The sequence below is a fragment of the Varroa destructor genome, unplaced genomic scaffold, assembly GCF_002443255.2.
Source record: "Varroa destructor unplaced genomic scaffold, Vdes_3.0 BEIS01000002.1, whole genome shotgun sequence".
In the NCBI taxonomy this organism is placed as follows: domain Eukaryota; kingdom Metazoa; phylum Arthropoda; class Arachnida; order Mesostigmata; family Varroidae; genus Varroa; species Varroa destructor.
The window spans coordinates 35,117,190-35,132,720 of NW_019211455.1; the positions used below are offsets into that span (position 1 = coordinate 35,117,190).

The following is a 15,531-nucleotide window of genomic DNA, read 5'->3' on the forward strand; positions in this document are numbered from 1 at the left end:
TATTATTCTGTCATTTTTTAAGAATATTAGATTAGAGTAAATAATTCTAATGTTTAATACTAACATAATTTAATCAGGGATCAAGAGCCGTGGGAATTTTATCTTTAAAGCTGTTTTATATTTTTTACAATAATATTATTTTCCAAATCCTATATTGTTTTTTATATAATGGGTAGTAAATATGATATAGTCATAAATAATAAATAACATAATCCGAAATTAACTTACCAGGTGGTAAATGACACATACTCTAGCTTAAATAAAATATGTTAAAACATTTTATTTGAGGAAGAGCTAGCATCATCTGTTACTGTTAGCATGAGCGCAAGAAACAACCCATTGGGAATAATTATATTCTATAAATTACGAAATGCCTACTTTTTACCCTCTTCCTTGTAACGATATTGTAGCTGTTCGCAACTCTCAACGTATTTTTAGTACTAAATAAACTCTCTTACAACTCAATGGTCGCAAGATCAAGATTCTGTCTGTGGTCACCAGGGTCTTAGCAAGACACCTTAATGAAAGGAAAATTGACCGCATTGGCTGTTGTTTAGATACCAACTAAAAGGATAGCGAGAAATGCCAAAGTAACTGTGGGCAAGCGAGGAATGCCGCAGCATTACCACAACAACGTTGTTTCAAATGGCGTAACCAACGAATGATAAGCTGTGCTCTGATTAATATAACCGCCTTACTCCTAACTTCATTATTCTTCCTGTAGAAGAAAAAGAAAATTATCGATTTAAAACAAGCATATAGTGGATTGCCGATTAATTCAGAAGGGTAAACTCGTGTTGCTAATATTATAGGACTAATAGTCTCCATTTATAATCTTCAGGATACATTATGCTTACTAACAAAACCTGCAATCTTCGTAAGTTCGATCTACTATAGTAGAATATTTACAGATGTTTTAAATTATGGCTTTTTAAGAAGCTACATTCGTGTGACTGTGCCTTAGCTCTTTATAATTACATCATACTATTTTTTGTACTTGCAACCGATTGATATAATTAAATAACCAACTAAATGATACAACGTGACTCCACCACCATAGTTATATATTACAAAATGATGCTCATTGTTGACCCAGATTGCTAACATATTTCCTGTGACAGTAATATTGTGTGAATTTTTTTTGCGGTTTATTTTTACTAAGGAAGACATTTTGCTTCTTTCAATTCAACATGTATTTATAAAGGCTTGTGCTAAAAAATTTTTACAAATGGCATATGTGATTGTTACATTCTGGTTGAGCCTATCGGTTATTTATAAGCGATATCATCCATCGGCCACAGAGCCCTTTGTGTGCTACGCTTCCAGGACGGCGCTGTGGCTGGATTGTTGTGGAAAGTTCTTGGTTTCATTCAAGTTTCTGATTTAGAACTGACTAGCCTGGATTTAGATCGCATGCGAAGGTTTTTGCGGGGAAGAGAGGGGGTGATCCAGAAAGGAGCAACCCTGACTAACACCTCGATGCGATGCTGCATCGCACCTTCTTAGAAGCCACAAGTAGAACCGAGGAAAGTTAGGAAACATATGCACCAAGTTAGCCTGTAGCGACTTCCTGAATCCGACCCACAGGATCAACCTTTATCAGATGTTCCAAGTGATCGAAACAGGGGAGAAACTTTGCCCCTGCCTTAATAGGCTAAACAGCCTGTTCTATATCGCTATTTATGATTGGGTTTCCTGATAGTCATAACCATCGCAAGCGCCAGATGGTCGTTGAGCGGTACTCGTCTTCCCGGACGGTTGTTTCATTCGATTTGTTTGACTACTGATTTTTGCGGGGTGGCGATTGGTACATATAGTGCATTTTCACAAAATGGATGGGGCAGGACTTGCTAGACTGCCAATTAGCGTGAACAAGCAGGCCCTGCAGTGGAATGCTGTGCTGCTGACAAGCAAAATGGCTGTTAGGGAAAACGCAAGATAGCCATATTACTGGACTGCATATAAAAACTTCACCAAAGACCTGAGTTAAAGTTTCACGAAATTTCAAGTACACTTCTTCATTGCATTAAACTAACTAGCTACGGGCCCGGTTGATAAGTGAGACTGCCAACTGGGCAAAACTCATTTACTCTGCTTTTGTAGAAATGTTTTTCTTAAACAGAATGAATACACATTTTTATAACGAGTATATAACATAATGTTTTGGGCTTTAAATACCCTTTAGTATAGTATAGACAGTTAATAACGGTTCTTTATAGCACACCTGATTTAATCGTTATCCCGGAAAAATTACTTTTTTAAACCTTCGCTCTCTGTTTACATGCATAAGAAGAGCTCTGAATATGCGTGCATCCAGCAAATTGGTGAAAATTTTAAATTAAATGATCATTTAGTACTATAGAGGTATTTGCAAAAGTGCTATTGTAAATTAAGCTCTTCATGTAAATGGTTTACGTTCGATAAATGTTTCTTTGAGCAATTCACACAAACTTCCTTGGCAGTTAGTTCGGTGCTATTTTTTGAGAAGATTTCCTAGATTAAAAATAAGCGAAAGCGACTCACTCAGATTAAAGAAGTAAGTGGTTTATGCGGCGCATAAAAACTATTTAAAAACGGGGTTCCGATTATCGAGCATTTCTATATTTGTAGAACCAATTTGTGCTGATACTATTTATTCTACAAATTACTCAGTGACCATTTCTTACTCATAGCATTCAAAGGATCCTCACGTTTGCGACTGCCTACATGTTGCACATGATACACAAGCTTTTACTTTAAAATTAAAGTTCATTGTATTTGCAAGGTTTAGCTCTGATACATGCGGGCAAATATTTTTGCCCTAATGAAATCCAAGTACCTGGACTGATTTTGTATATAGCAGTACTAGTTGCTTCTTTAAAACTTGTAAATTTCTTCAAACTCTTAGTTTTTCTTTACAATTCAAGTGATTTAGAAAGCTCGTGGCTGTCCGAATTCATCGATATAAATAAATATCTCTGCAGCTAGTTCGCAAAAACTGAATGAACCTACTCCTCATAGTCATTACCAAAGATGAGCATTACGTATACAATGGTACCGTTTAAGAAGGATACTCAACATTTTCGAAGATGTACATGTTTCGATTAATTTTTTGACTGACGATGTAGAAGATGCGCCACAGAGAGTAGTGTTTTCTTTATTATCAATAATATTTTGTATACTTGATACAAATTATGCAGATGACCAATATCACTTTTTTTATGTTTTACAAATTTGTCAACTTAACTCACGGAATCACTTTGCCTTATGGGTTCACCGTACTTCTCGCGAACTAGTGCTTTATTAAACCAATCGAGTATATTTAGAGTTGTACTCGAGACGTGTACAGTGAGGCCTATTAAGGCTGTTAACTAGCTGAATTAACGCACATTTCACCATCCACATGCAATTTGTTGTAAAAATTACGTTTCACTAATTAAAGTAAACAATGATATGTGTTTTTTGAGAGTGTATCACAACAGTTAGCATTACTAATTCTGTAATGAGTGTAAAAACATTTGTCACGACTTAATTTTTGTCTACATTTGGAAGTTTTCCTATCAGGTCATTTTACTATAGACCACTAGACTACATGTGTTACATCGTCTTAAGAATGTCACAGTAATATACTAATAGGAATAAATTTGACAATTAACCTGGCTGCCAACAGTTAGTGCAAATACTCCCGCAAAGATTGCCAAGATCTATTAGTTACTGATGCGTGTCTTGACAAACAGTCGGAAGGTCCTTTTTCAGGCCATTTCCTAAATATATTGTGTACAATTATACATATAACATAGTAGGCTTAAAACAACATTTTCCGACTAATCGAATACTCTGGGCCTCAAGTCATATAAAGAATAGTAAAAGATAATAGGTTTACTCATAGACCGAGTTCACCCTGCTGCATCGCAACAAGCGGGGATTTTCGGCCCACGTAACCTGTATTCAATATCATTTACGCGTGAAACTGGTTGGACATATTAGTAATAGATGCTAAGATAATCACAACTTTAACGCTGAGTATTAAAAATTGATGCATTTTAAGAAATACTATATGGCCATCTGGAAAGGCATCTTGACAGTTATCAACTCTTAAGTTGATGGAGAAGGATTCCATGAGCTTTTTTTGGCATTCGTGGTGAGCACATGTAGTTTTCATTTCAAGTAGATCAGGTAAAGCAAAGTTTTAGCCTATGTGATTTTTGCTACTGATTAAATAAGGGGGTGCATGAATTTAATACAAAAAAATAAGATATTCGTTCTCAATAAAAGAAGCTTTAAGCACGACGCACGACGTGTATTTATTATGTACTGCAGCAAGGAACTTTCTATAATTTCACTGTAGTTCAATTTACTTTTTAGATATAAAATTCATGGCAAACTATCTATTTGTTAACTCGCAAATATACTTAGCATTATACATACTGAAAAACAGTATCTACGGAAAAAAAATATTGCAATTTTTATTGGATTTGTAGAATGAAGCTTTGGAATTTTAGATGGAAAGTACTCAACAGGAAACTTTTTATAAGTTTCCTAGTTTTATATTATCCTTTCCTAAACAGGATAAGGGCATCAGGATAGAATGTTAAAGTATACTATACGCGTCAGTGGGTTTGCGAAAAACCCTTACAATGCTAGGCTTAAATACTTTACTCTTATTTTTACCATTTCCTCCGTAACTTTTAACTCAAATGCTAATGCACCATTCTGATAGATTTGGTAATATGTTTAATAACAATTGTTCTGCTATAGTAGACTATAGGATAGACGTTGCAGCGGTCGCAACAGTACGTCGTACATAATACATAGATAATAGCATATATTCGTGGTGCGGCACAAGTAAGTAAAGTAACAGGTACTCCACGATAACTACAATAGTAATACTGACAGTACTAGTTGTAGCGATAGTACGAGTATTCACTCAGCGCTTATAGTGGTAGTATAGTAGATTGGCCTCGAATGAATAGTAAGCCGCCAATAGACCGCTCATTTCGCTCCGCATCGACCGTTCCATAATACTAGAGGGTAGTCCAGCCGCCAACTATCTGTATAGTCGCAGCAGTTGTTCATCCGGCAATTGCTGATGCTGATGATCATGCCATTACCGCCTGCCTCCGAGCTAGTGCCGTTGTTGCTATTACCCAGCTTGACTAGCAGTCCGTTAGCTAGCGGATTCTGTCTATGATGCCAGCGCACTTTGACCGTCGCTACAGTCATACCGGGAGCTCGTCTCAATCTTACACTCCACACCTCCTCCGCTTCCTGTTCACGTCGTCCAAGACTACGACGTCTACTCTAGTGATGACGACTACAACCACTACCAGCCGCAACATCACCACCACCATCATGAACTTCTATCATCCACCCGCCTGCAGGTCGTCTGCCTATAGCCCTTTACTAGCGGGAAAAACGGGGCATCCTTGCTGCTCTTCGCTCCGGCTCTAGTAGCTGTACCAATGATGGCTTTCGGGGTCGCCTTATTTCTTGTGCGCGTTGGAAGCTAGCGAACAGTAACGCCATTGCTCGTCTGTGAGAGAGCGGGCTGCAATCAGCTCAAAGGCCGGAGAAGACTCACGGCCGGAGGGACGGACGGACGCAGTACCAATAGTGGTGTCCTTACGCTCTGCTCTTTGTGGCCGAAAGTAAGCACAAATACGCTGCTCAGCAACCACTTGCTACTCTTGCTATGTTTACTTGTGTAGTATCTGTAGACGGAACCTAACTGACATTCAACTCAAAAAGGTGGAAGCAAAATTCAGAACGAAAAGAAAGAAAGCGATGAAGGACTGTGGTGTGTGATGCCGCTACTCAGAACACGTGCTTCCGTGCTTCTAACCAAATAGAATAGCAGAATCGAGCGGAACTTAGGATGATAAACGCCTGTTGGCCATGAACAGTTTCCATAACAGGAACGTTATGAAAATACCCTTTCCCTCCGATTTTGCTCTACTCTTTGTTCGTCATCGTAGTCTTTGGCTTTCGGTTATCTGTTGCCTTGTTCATTATGGTTGACTTAGTCGTGAACTTAAGTTTCCTCAATTTAAAATACATATTCTGTGTTTTAGCTTACACTCGGCCTATAGGTAGCTATCTTAAAAAAGTTCGTCATATTTTGTGTAAGAGCTAGGCACTCTGCTTCACAGTTCAAGGAAAGAATTGATCTTTTCAGAGTTACATTTCATCGCTAAACACGTGACACTGTTCTTAAGCACATTTTTTAAACTATATAATCGAAATGAGACAATGACAGGCCAACAATTTCTCTGTAAAATTTTGTGGCCTATATTACAAGTTAAGCTTTGCCTACCTAAACAACTGAATTTTAAATTGACTGTTAGAACTTGATCATGATGGATTGATCCCGTATCGTCGACGTTCCATTTCTATCCATAGCACTCAGTTAATCGATTACATCTGTAACAAACGCTCGCTTTCAACATACCGGCGGTAGGTTGGAGGCAGGATCATCGGTGACATCAACCATTACGAAATGACGAAAACTTCATCGAACATCCCACGTAATACGAACCCTATGATTCGCACTTTCGGCCACCACCGGTTGACATAGGCATATACTTCAAAGCCTACGTTGCTACAGCAGTGATTCTTGTCGGTGATCACTATTCTTACTATTAAGTAGCTACTTATGCAGATGCACCGAAGAAGGGAACCTTGATGGAACCAACGCAGATGCACTATAAATTTAGTGCCCCCCTCGTCACGCACTTCACTCACGTGTTTAACGTTAATGTCTCCGTAACTGGCAACCTCGCTATTATTGATGAAAACGAGTGATCCGTTACTTTCACATGTTACACCTTTTTCCACTATTACGATTTAAGATGTACTCCCTTGTGGCGGTCTAGTTCGGTTAACAAATCAGAGCTGCCTTAGACCGGTAGTTTTGATAACAATGACCACTCAATACGGAAGAGCGTCGAAAAATAACTTTTACTGGAATTAGACGCGACGCCCGCTATCCACATCACACTCTGCTATCTGAAATCGCTTGTTTACACTGTCAATTCAAAAGAATTCCACAATCACCCTGGTATCCACTGTTAATTTTCACAAACCAGCTTGCATTAATCCGATTATGGCAGATTACCTTTGTCAGGAATGTACTTTCAGAAACGCCAGTACGAACCGGAAATACTTAACTGGCTAGTGCTGCAAAAAAAATTATAGCACTCGATATTGACAACGGCCTTTTTTACTTTAGTGATGCAAGTACAGTAAACGTCATTTGTAACTCTGCTATCCAAATAATCGTGTTTTTGCCTCCCTCTGCGTAGTTTAGTTGTTAAGCGCGGCACTTCGTGTGCCTGCCACTGTACTGTCTTGTCTAGCGTACGGGCGCACAAGTAGGTTACGAGCATACGCAAACGGTTCGTGTGCTCCCGCGGTGGGCGGTGCCGATCACCGCTCTCTAGCCCCGCCCAACTGAGAGCGGGCTTTCATTGGTCGTCTCAATAATGATATGGCGAATGAGAAAGGAGGCCGCGAACGCCAGAGGGTGGGAAGGGTTGGAGCTGGGAAAGGAGCGGGCAATGCGGAACCGAATGCAGTAATTTAGTGAAGCTAGAGGTGAGGACTGGAGGAAGTGTGTCTAGCAGTAATAGCACTGCCCTCTGCTGTCAGTGGAATGATCGACAAATGAGGAAAGGCAAGTGACAACCGTGGTAATGGCCAGGGAATCTGGTAACATAGGTAGCTCAAGGGTGGCCGGAGGATCGTTAGGCTGGATTGATTAAATGGGACTTGATGCTCTTTAACTACAGCAGGCCACAGGGAGGAGCCGTTTCACTGCAATTATAGCCATTATATGTAAGATTTCTTTAAAAGAGAGGTAAGTCCTTTTCTACATAGAATCATTGGTTTGGCACGGTTGACCAAAGAAGTAGCATCAGTTTTTATTTATCGAAAATATGACTAAATGAATGACGAATTCATTAGTTACATATGGACGCAATAAATACTAAAAACTTGACAAAGCACAAAGCTTTTGCAATTATGAACAAGACGAGAACTTGTTTTTGCAGTATACTGCAAACTATAGACCAACGGTAGGTAAATGGCGAGAATGTAAATGACCTTGGAGACGTGGGTCGCAGCTAAGATTGTCGGAAGGAGCAAATCACTCGATTGCAGACACCTTTGATAGAAGGCAAGTCAGTTTCTAGCACGGCTACTATTGCAGACTATATGAAATGAGAGCTCGTAAAGGATCAACAATATCAGATCCACGAACCGAAGGCTGAATGTCTACCTAACTTCAACAACAAAAAGTGTAACGATTTGCTCGAGCTCATCATAATAATAAAAGGCGTCAATACATTAGCCGCTGTAGGCTATATCCAGGTCGTTCACATAATACTTAACTGATAATAATACACATAATAATTTCTAATAAGTTCACATAATAATAACTGATTCTATTTAGATTTCGAGCCCTGCCAGCCAGCTAAAGCAAAATAAGTCATCCAAAGTCAGTGTAAATTACAGATAGCACAAATCATTAAGCCATATATACGTGCATCCTATAATGAGATTTCTGTAAAATAGGGTGGTTGCTTAAAAGGACCTCATATTCTTAAGGTAAAAAGCGTTTCGTCGGTATAGTTCGGTTCGCCAACGCTGTACAGCGAAACACTGCTTCTATGTCGCGATTTAAGGTACTGCGCTCTTATGGAAATTTAAAATAAACACGACTGAGTTTTAAGAAACGATCGTCCAATCCTGCTAAATTAACTTGCATAAGGTTCAACAACTTCTCGCGTTTTTAATGGGGGTTAAATATTAAAAATAGTTTCAGCTCGTATTTTTAAAGCAAATGCTCTATTTGATCTTTCTCGCTGATAGAGCTAAAAAAGGTTTTTATTCCTGCTGTTAATGCTAGACGAACAATATATTCTACGGTTACACCCAAAAGACATGGATTTGCGCCAACGTACCTTAAAAAAATAAAAATTTTATACAATTCTTAGTTGTCATTGTCAGCTAAGGTAAAAGATCTTTCTTTTCTTTCTCTGTCTAAGACCACATCTTACATCGACCGGAGGATGGCACATTTACCAAAAAATGTGCACTGTTCTACATTTATCGCAGTTACTTTTTCTTAATACCTAATTTTATTATTCATATATTCACGGCAAAGAAAATCAATATTTTCCAGGTAAACGCTTTGTAGAGCCGCTTGTAATGACTTACTTGTGGCTTTGCAGAACAATTATTACCGACTTGGACACAGGATAATTTGTATACAGTGAAATGCCACGTCCTCATGACGTTGCTAAATAGCTCCAAGAAATATCAAGAAAAGTGGAAGGATGAGAGTATATCTGCTTTGGTGACTATTTATATTTAGGTAGTATGTTTTTGCGTGTAAGGCAATGTGCTATTGTGGCAAGAAAAAAGAACTGGGTTGCAGACATGGGAAGATGTGATCCAGGGTTCGACCTGCAGCTGAGCACAAGGCTTTTCGAAAGAAACTTTAGTAATACCAGCTTACATTGCAGTCACGTCTAATGAAAAACTTTTGCAATAGTATGTTTAAAATTAATTTAATGTTTAAAATGAGCCTCAACGCGGCACGGACAATGTTTTGGTGGAAATGGTAGCGCTCAGACGCTCCAGTCATACCACACAAAATGCCTAAAGCTCTGAACCATAAACGCACGGTCCGGCTCATGCCTATCTAGCTTTATTGTTTGAATTACGCTGAGCGAATTACGTTCTTCGCAAGCACTCCAACATGGTCATATATCAGGAAGCTCTTCTAAATACTCAGGTTTAATAGGTGGATTTTTAATACAGATTATATTTACGCTACGAGTGACCTTTAAAAACCGCATCTGCAGGTTTTGCATTGTCTCACCTAAGATTGAATAAGACAAAAAAAAGTGTAGTCTTCAAATATGCCTGCCTCCCGAGCTATTATCTGTCCTATTACTTGTCCCTCTCTTACTAGTTAGTGTTTTCCGCATGCTTATCGTTCTTTCGTTGTTCTATCAAGGTAGTGGATAAACGTTTAAGAAAGTACCCACAAGAGTCGAAGCACATTCAGTCGTTCAGAAGGATGCACTGAAAGTCAAACTTTGTAGAGCATGCGTGTTACACCTGAAGTCTTTCGTATAAAGTCCATAGGTAAATATCTGTGAAAGGATGCGAAAGCTTCGATAGAAATATTTGGTATGACTATTTCACACGGAACTAAGCGGATTTTTTAAACAAAACCTAGAAATAGTGTTCCAATAATTTATGTAATGGTAATGCAATTTAGATAACTAAAAAATTATATTTAGGTTATATATGTCAGCGAGTTACAGTAGCGCCACTGTTCTGGCATCTCTAAAAATCAGGTTACAGATACCGATAGTACTCAAATATGTTTGCATATGTACATAGCAATGATGTATCTTACGAGTTGTTAATGCTAGACAATGTATTTCTTCTGAATAATTTAAGATTATATTAAAATTAGATCGTATTGTTTTGTTATGATCTTCTTGCCTTGTCTTCTCCGTTAAATTACCTTCTACAAACATTAGTATCTTGCGGCCAAGCCTTCTGATCCGTTTTTTGCTTCGGCCTAGCGGGCAGCTAGTAGTTCCTAAGCTCTATTGTTTCGATCGGCTTCACAGATATGTTCGGGCGTGGGCTTCATCGCTAGTACCAAATTCTAGAGGACTATGTCGTCATTGATTGATGGAAGAAAATAGGAAGTTGACGTGGGGCTACGTTTTTTTATACCCTAATTACGTTGGAATTAGCTACTATTTGTTACTTCGTTTACAATTAAAAAATATGTATTGAACATATACAACGAATGAACATATTGTTTTGAAGGCATGCCAAAAGCATTTTTCCCCGATTATGATGTTGATTCTAGCAATCACTTAGACGTGGTACAAAGCCACCGTTGATTATTGTACATACACGGGGATAACGCCCAAGCCTATTGTAACTTAGTTCTTTGTATCTTTGCCAATTTATATTTAATATGGACTGAGTGAATTGGGATAATTTTATTAGTGTAATACAACCCAGATCTTAAAAAAAGTGTTAAAAGGTTGTTATAGGATGGAAATAAAGTGAATTTCCGCATGCGGGACGATTATTTACAATAACGTGGTTAGTTACTCAGCGATTTAAGGGGCAGTGGCGTCACTATCAGAAATCAAAAGATAACTGTTCCAAGGATAAAGAAAACATCCAGATAGGCTCAGGGAGACCCACCTAGATTGTCTTGTCTAGTACGGCAAATTTTAATGCTGTACTAAGGTAATTCCAAAAAACATTTCGACAGCGTATAAAAAAATTAAGGAAAAGTGCTTTAGAGATTACTGCGTGGGATAATAAGTTCTTGAAGCGGAATGTTCACGTCAGAAAAAGCAGTCAGGGCCACTGGGCTTGGCAGAAACACAAGGTAAATGTGGAAAATCAAAAGGAACAATTTATATCTCTGTACAAAAAAACAGGAATCTAGAATTTTTGGAAAATATTGTACAGTTCTGAGCGAGTGCTTCGAAATGCCTTGATACATAACATAAAAACTCATAACAAAAGATATAAATATGTGGTCTTTCTTATTCAGCAAAGAAGCGTCACAGTTTTCTGTGACCTAATACCTTCATTTCATTCAAGGCTTATAATGCATGACAACCCTCCACTGCTGACTTTCATGAAGCTAGAGCCATTAACACGGATGCCATTTACTGATATGGAACACTGAGCTATCAATATGGGTGTTTAGCGTTCAAATTACGTTTACGGCCAGTAAGTAGTCCGCACAAAATGCGATCAAAAACACTTACATACTATACGAGAGTATTTACAAATACAATCACAATACGAAAATTTTAGTAAGTATATTGAGAAAATTATACACTAATGAAACGTTATCTTCAAAAAAATTGAAGCTATTGACATTGGCATCAATTTCGATACTTTTGCATACTTGGTTAAGAGATAAAAGCCAAAATAAAAGACTATTCAGCGAATCCTTAGGAAGTCGCAAATTATGACTGAATTGATACGTTTCTAGTTGAATGGGATGGTTACGCAAATGTTGCAAGGCGAAACTGTAGGACATAGTTTGCATAGTTTTTCTTATAATCTGGCTGATTATTTATTTATTTGTGGCTAACTGGCATCCTAGCAGTAGCACTAACGAGACAGGTGTCAGAAAATATACCTAGTTTTTAAGTCGTTGCCTTTAAAGTAAACAAACCATATACTGCATGTCTATAAAAATTACTCACTGATACCATCACCGTAGTGGTTTCCAGCTAAAAAACTAAAATTCATGTTTGTGTTTTTTATAGGACTTTGGAGGGCCACGTATAACCCATACATTATCATTTCAAAGGTTAGGTGTAGTGCACTGTTGCCTACAAACGTACCTGAACTGAAAAGGCCAACAGATTGACCTTGGTTTGGTCTCATTTCCGCGTTAAGACCTTCTAAAAAAGTAGATTATGTATAAGACAAACGGCTAACCTCCCAATCTTATCAGAGTAAGTTTATGAGGATCATATAAAACTTCTCCAGCAAGTACCGTAATCTGCGCAATCTAACCTGTCATTTTCTTGGGACATGTTAACAGACTTTGTGGTAACCGCTGGACTCTTCGGGTTCCAAAATCTACAACGCATCTGTTCAATATCGTAACTGTTCTAATAAAAATATGCTTTATAAAATTTCTTCTCATAAATTTTTAAACCAAGATGGCTTTTCAACATTCGATGAATAATACAATGCGCTCTGGTTCCTTTAGCCACCGCTCTATTTGTGTAAACAAACTCCAATCTTTCGTTCGACTTCTGTCAGATTGGCAACTTCTTCCAACGACCCTAAAAGCTTTGCTCTTAAAACAGATCCATAGACGACAGTTTAGCGCTCTACTATATTTAACTGCTTTAGTGTCAGGCGACTGGTGTGGAGTTCTATAAACTTTAAACCTAAAGTTTGAAATTGTATGCCTTAACAATCAGCTGTTTGCGGCACCAATACGGTTACCTTAATACGATTGGAAATCTCAGCTATTTATTGAAACACTTAAACTGGCAAGGTTTTTTTCCTAGAATATTAATATGCGCGTATTTTCCTATAGGTATTTCGTAGTTATGTATACTGTTACTCAGATTGACAGTCGAGCAACTACCACTGAAATGTCCTTACTGTTTGCAGTCATTTTTATCATTGTCTTGTCTGTTGTTATTTGTAGTCGAACAATGAAGCCCCGCGGCATAAAAACCTTATACGGCCTACAAGGGCAACAAGGAGATCATAACACTCGGATGTGAGAGAGAGACGAAACTAAAAATGTAGTTCGGGTCCAAACGAAAAAAATACCTCAAAAATATGTCGTCAGCCTAAAAAACAGCTTAAGTAACCGTTCAGGTTGAACCCAAGCTGCCATCGTGATTGAATCTGAGCAACTTCCTGACAAAATGTGCCACTATGCAAGTTGGTGCCTGCTTGTTGTATGCGGTCTCCGATAGTCAAGCTATTAGGGCTCATCGAGCGAGATCGATGCAGTGTACCAAGTTTCAGACCAATAGACGCTTGCGGAAACTAGTAGCTTATCTGTTCTCCCTCCCTGCGAAATCCGCAAACTAACCATCAGCGAATGTTCACTCTCCTGTACATTTCACTTCATGTTTTCTCTGTATGTGTTGGCACTAAGCTCCAGCCTATCTTGTCCCGCAGTTGTAGAGGATTCATCTATCCTCGGCACTGCTGTTGTTTGTGGGCCATACGTTCTCTCTTTTGAGGCCTAGTGGTTAATACTCTTAAGCGACGAGGACTCTAAGAGATAGCAAGTAGTTCTTTCTAAGTGGTTCATACATGAACGGTCTTCACGTGCTCTAGGACTTCATAAAAGGACCGTTGTGTTGTTGTTCACTTGGGCACAATCGGACAGGCTCCCCCGTCCTGTCTCAGATCACCGCGACGAGGCGAGAGGACCCTGCTTGTGTAGACTCAATCTGAATGTCATCTGCTCGGTATTTTCTCATAGTATACTGGCGTCTGTGTCTAGGATGGCTCATACTTACTCGCAATAGAACTTACTTATAAGTGTGACTACGACAGAAACTATTATTCCAGCAACAGCAATTATACATTATATATAAGTATAATTATGCATTAAAAATAAGAGAAAATTAAAGTCTTGCTTGTTCATAGTATGTATGTATATATATATTAAAATGTTTGTTTGATTGGCTTTTAATTAAGCTAAGCAGTGGCCCGATCAGTGCCAAACTTTCAATGTATCTTTGTCCAAATATTCGATATGATACCTTTTTTTTTCTGAAAAGCTAAATAACACCCACATAACGTGAAACTAAACAATGAGAGAAGTCAACTGCAGTGTTCTGAGGCAAAAAAAGGCTGTGTATAGGATGAGCGAAAGTTCCTAGAAAATTTTAATTCGCATCTTTTTGATACATGGGGAGTATTATTTATATCACATCTGTTAAACTGGCAGTAAATACACGAATTACTGCAATAAACATGATAGTGTAGTATATTATCTTAGTATTGCAGGAATACAGGAATTGTATTAGGGTACCTCTGTCATAAATGTGTTGTACAGTTATCTCTGCCCTTAATTGCGGTAATTTCCATCTACCCAGCCACTTTTATAAATGTGAAACTGTCTAAAGACAACTGTTCAGAAACTTTTCTGTATAAAAACCTGTATAAGCGTTTGCTTAAATTTACACGTTTAAACCTTTTTTCTTGTTACTGCTATTATCTATTTTATTAATAGTTTCAATCTACACGTGTCCCTGAGGCGCATAACCGACAACCACAGGTAATCGCGAAGGAAAGTCAAAATATGTGGCGTTTGTTCGTCGGCGCCATGGGGTTAAGGCTTAACACTCAAAAAGATCAGTGGTCAATCGATTAAGCCCTAGCAGTGACCTATGCTACATGACAGGTACAATTAAATAATAAAATAACAACTCTGTGTATAGAGCTTCGATATTTGAGTAGAGTCGTGAGTGCTTCGAATAGAAAGCTGTGCATCGATCAGTTAGCCATCTTAAGAAGCCGACCTTGATGACTAAGTTTCTTTTCGCAGGTCAATTATTCCACTTAGTTTATTACGGCACTTGAACACTGCAAATGTACACTGTTAAAGTATTTGCGTTTATTATACTATAATTGTTTCATTCTCATGAATTTTTTTTAGCAACCGTGATAATAGTGGTAATAAAGGGATAAAAGGGACCGAAGGGAGAAGCGAGCGGGTCGGTTGATTTACAAGAAAGAGTTTCTTACATTTGTGTTGGATCGACTTAGAGGTACAATTTTTAAGCAGTTTAGAAGAAAAGATAAAAATATGGATTAACTGATAACTGGGACCATATATTTTTTACTACCGTAATAAAATATACAAAATATCGTTAACTTTAGGCCTAAAAAGGCATTTCGCGAATCGGAAGAAAAATTAATCTGGAATGCCGCAAGACATAGTTTGTGTTTAAAAAAAGATATGAAAATGTATTAGAGCATTTGTAAATGGCGCTCCAG

At 38.2% G+C, this 15,531-nt stretch overlaps 1 protein-coding gene across 4 annotated transcripts in view; it reads right to left on the reverse strand.

Annotated features, from left to right (window-relative positions):
- eya (eya transcriptional coactivator and phosphatase 2) overlaps positions 1 to 7,357 on the reverse strand; it is a 63,497-nt gene extending 56,140 nt beyond the window's left edge. For all 4 annotated transcript variants that reach the window (XM_022792320.2, XM_022792319.2, XM_022792318.2 and 1 more), the window contains exon 1: positions 6,428 to 7,357. In XM_022792320.2, the coding sequence (XP_022648055.1) occupies positions 6,428 to 6,462 (35 nt within the window). In that variant the 5' untranslated portion in view covers positions 6,463 to 7,357. The remainder of the gene's footprint in view (positions 1 to 6,427) is intronic.
- Positions 7,358 to 15,531: the final 8,174 nt, after the last annotated feature.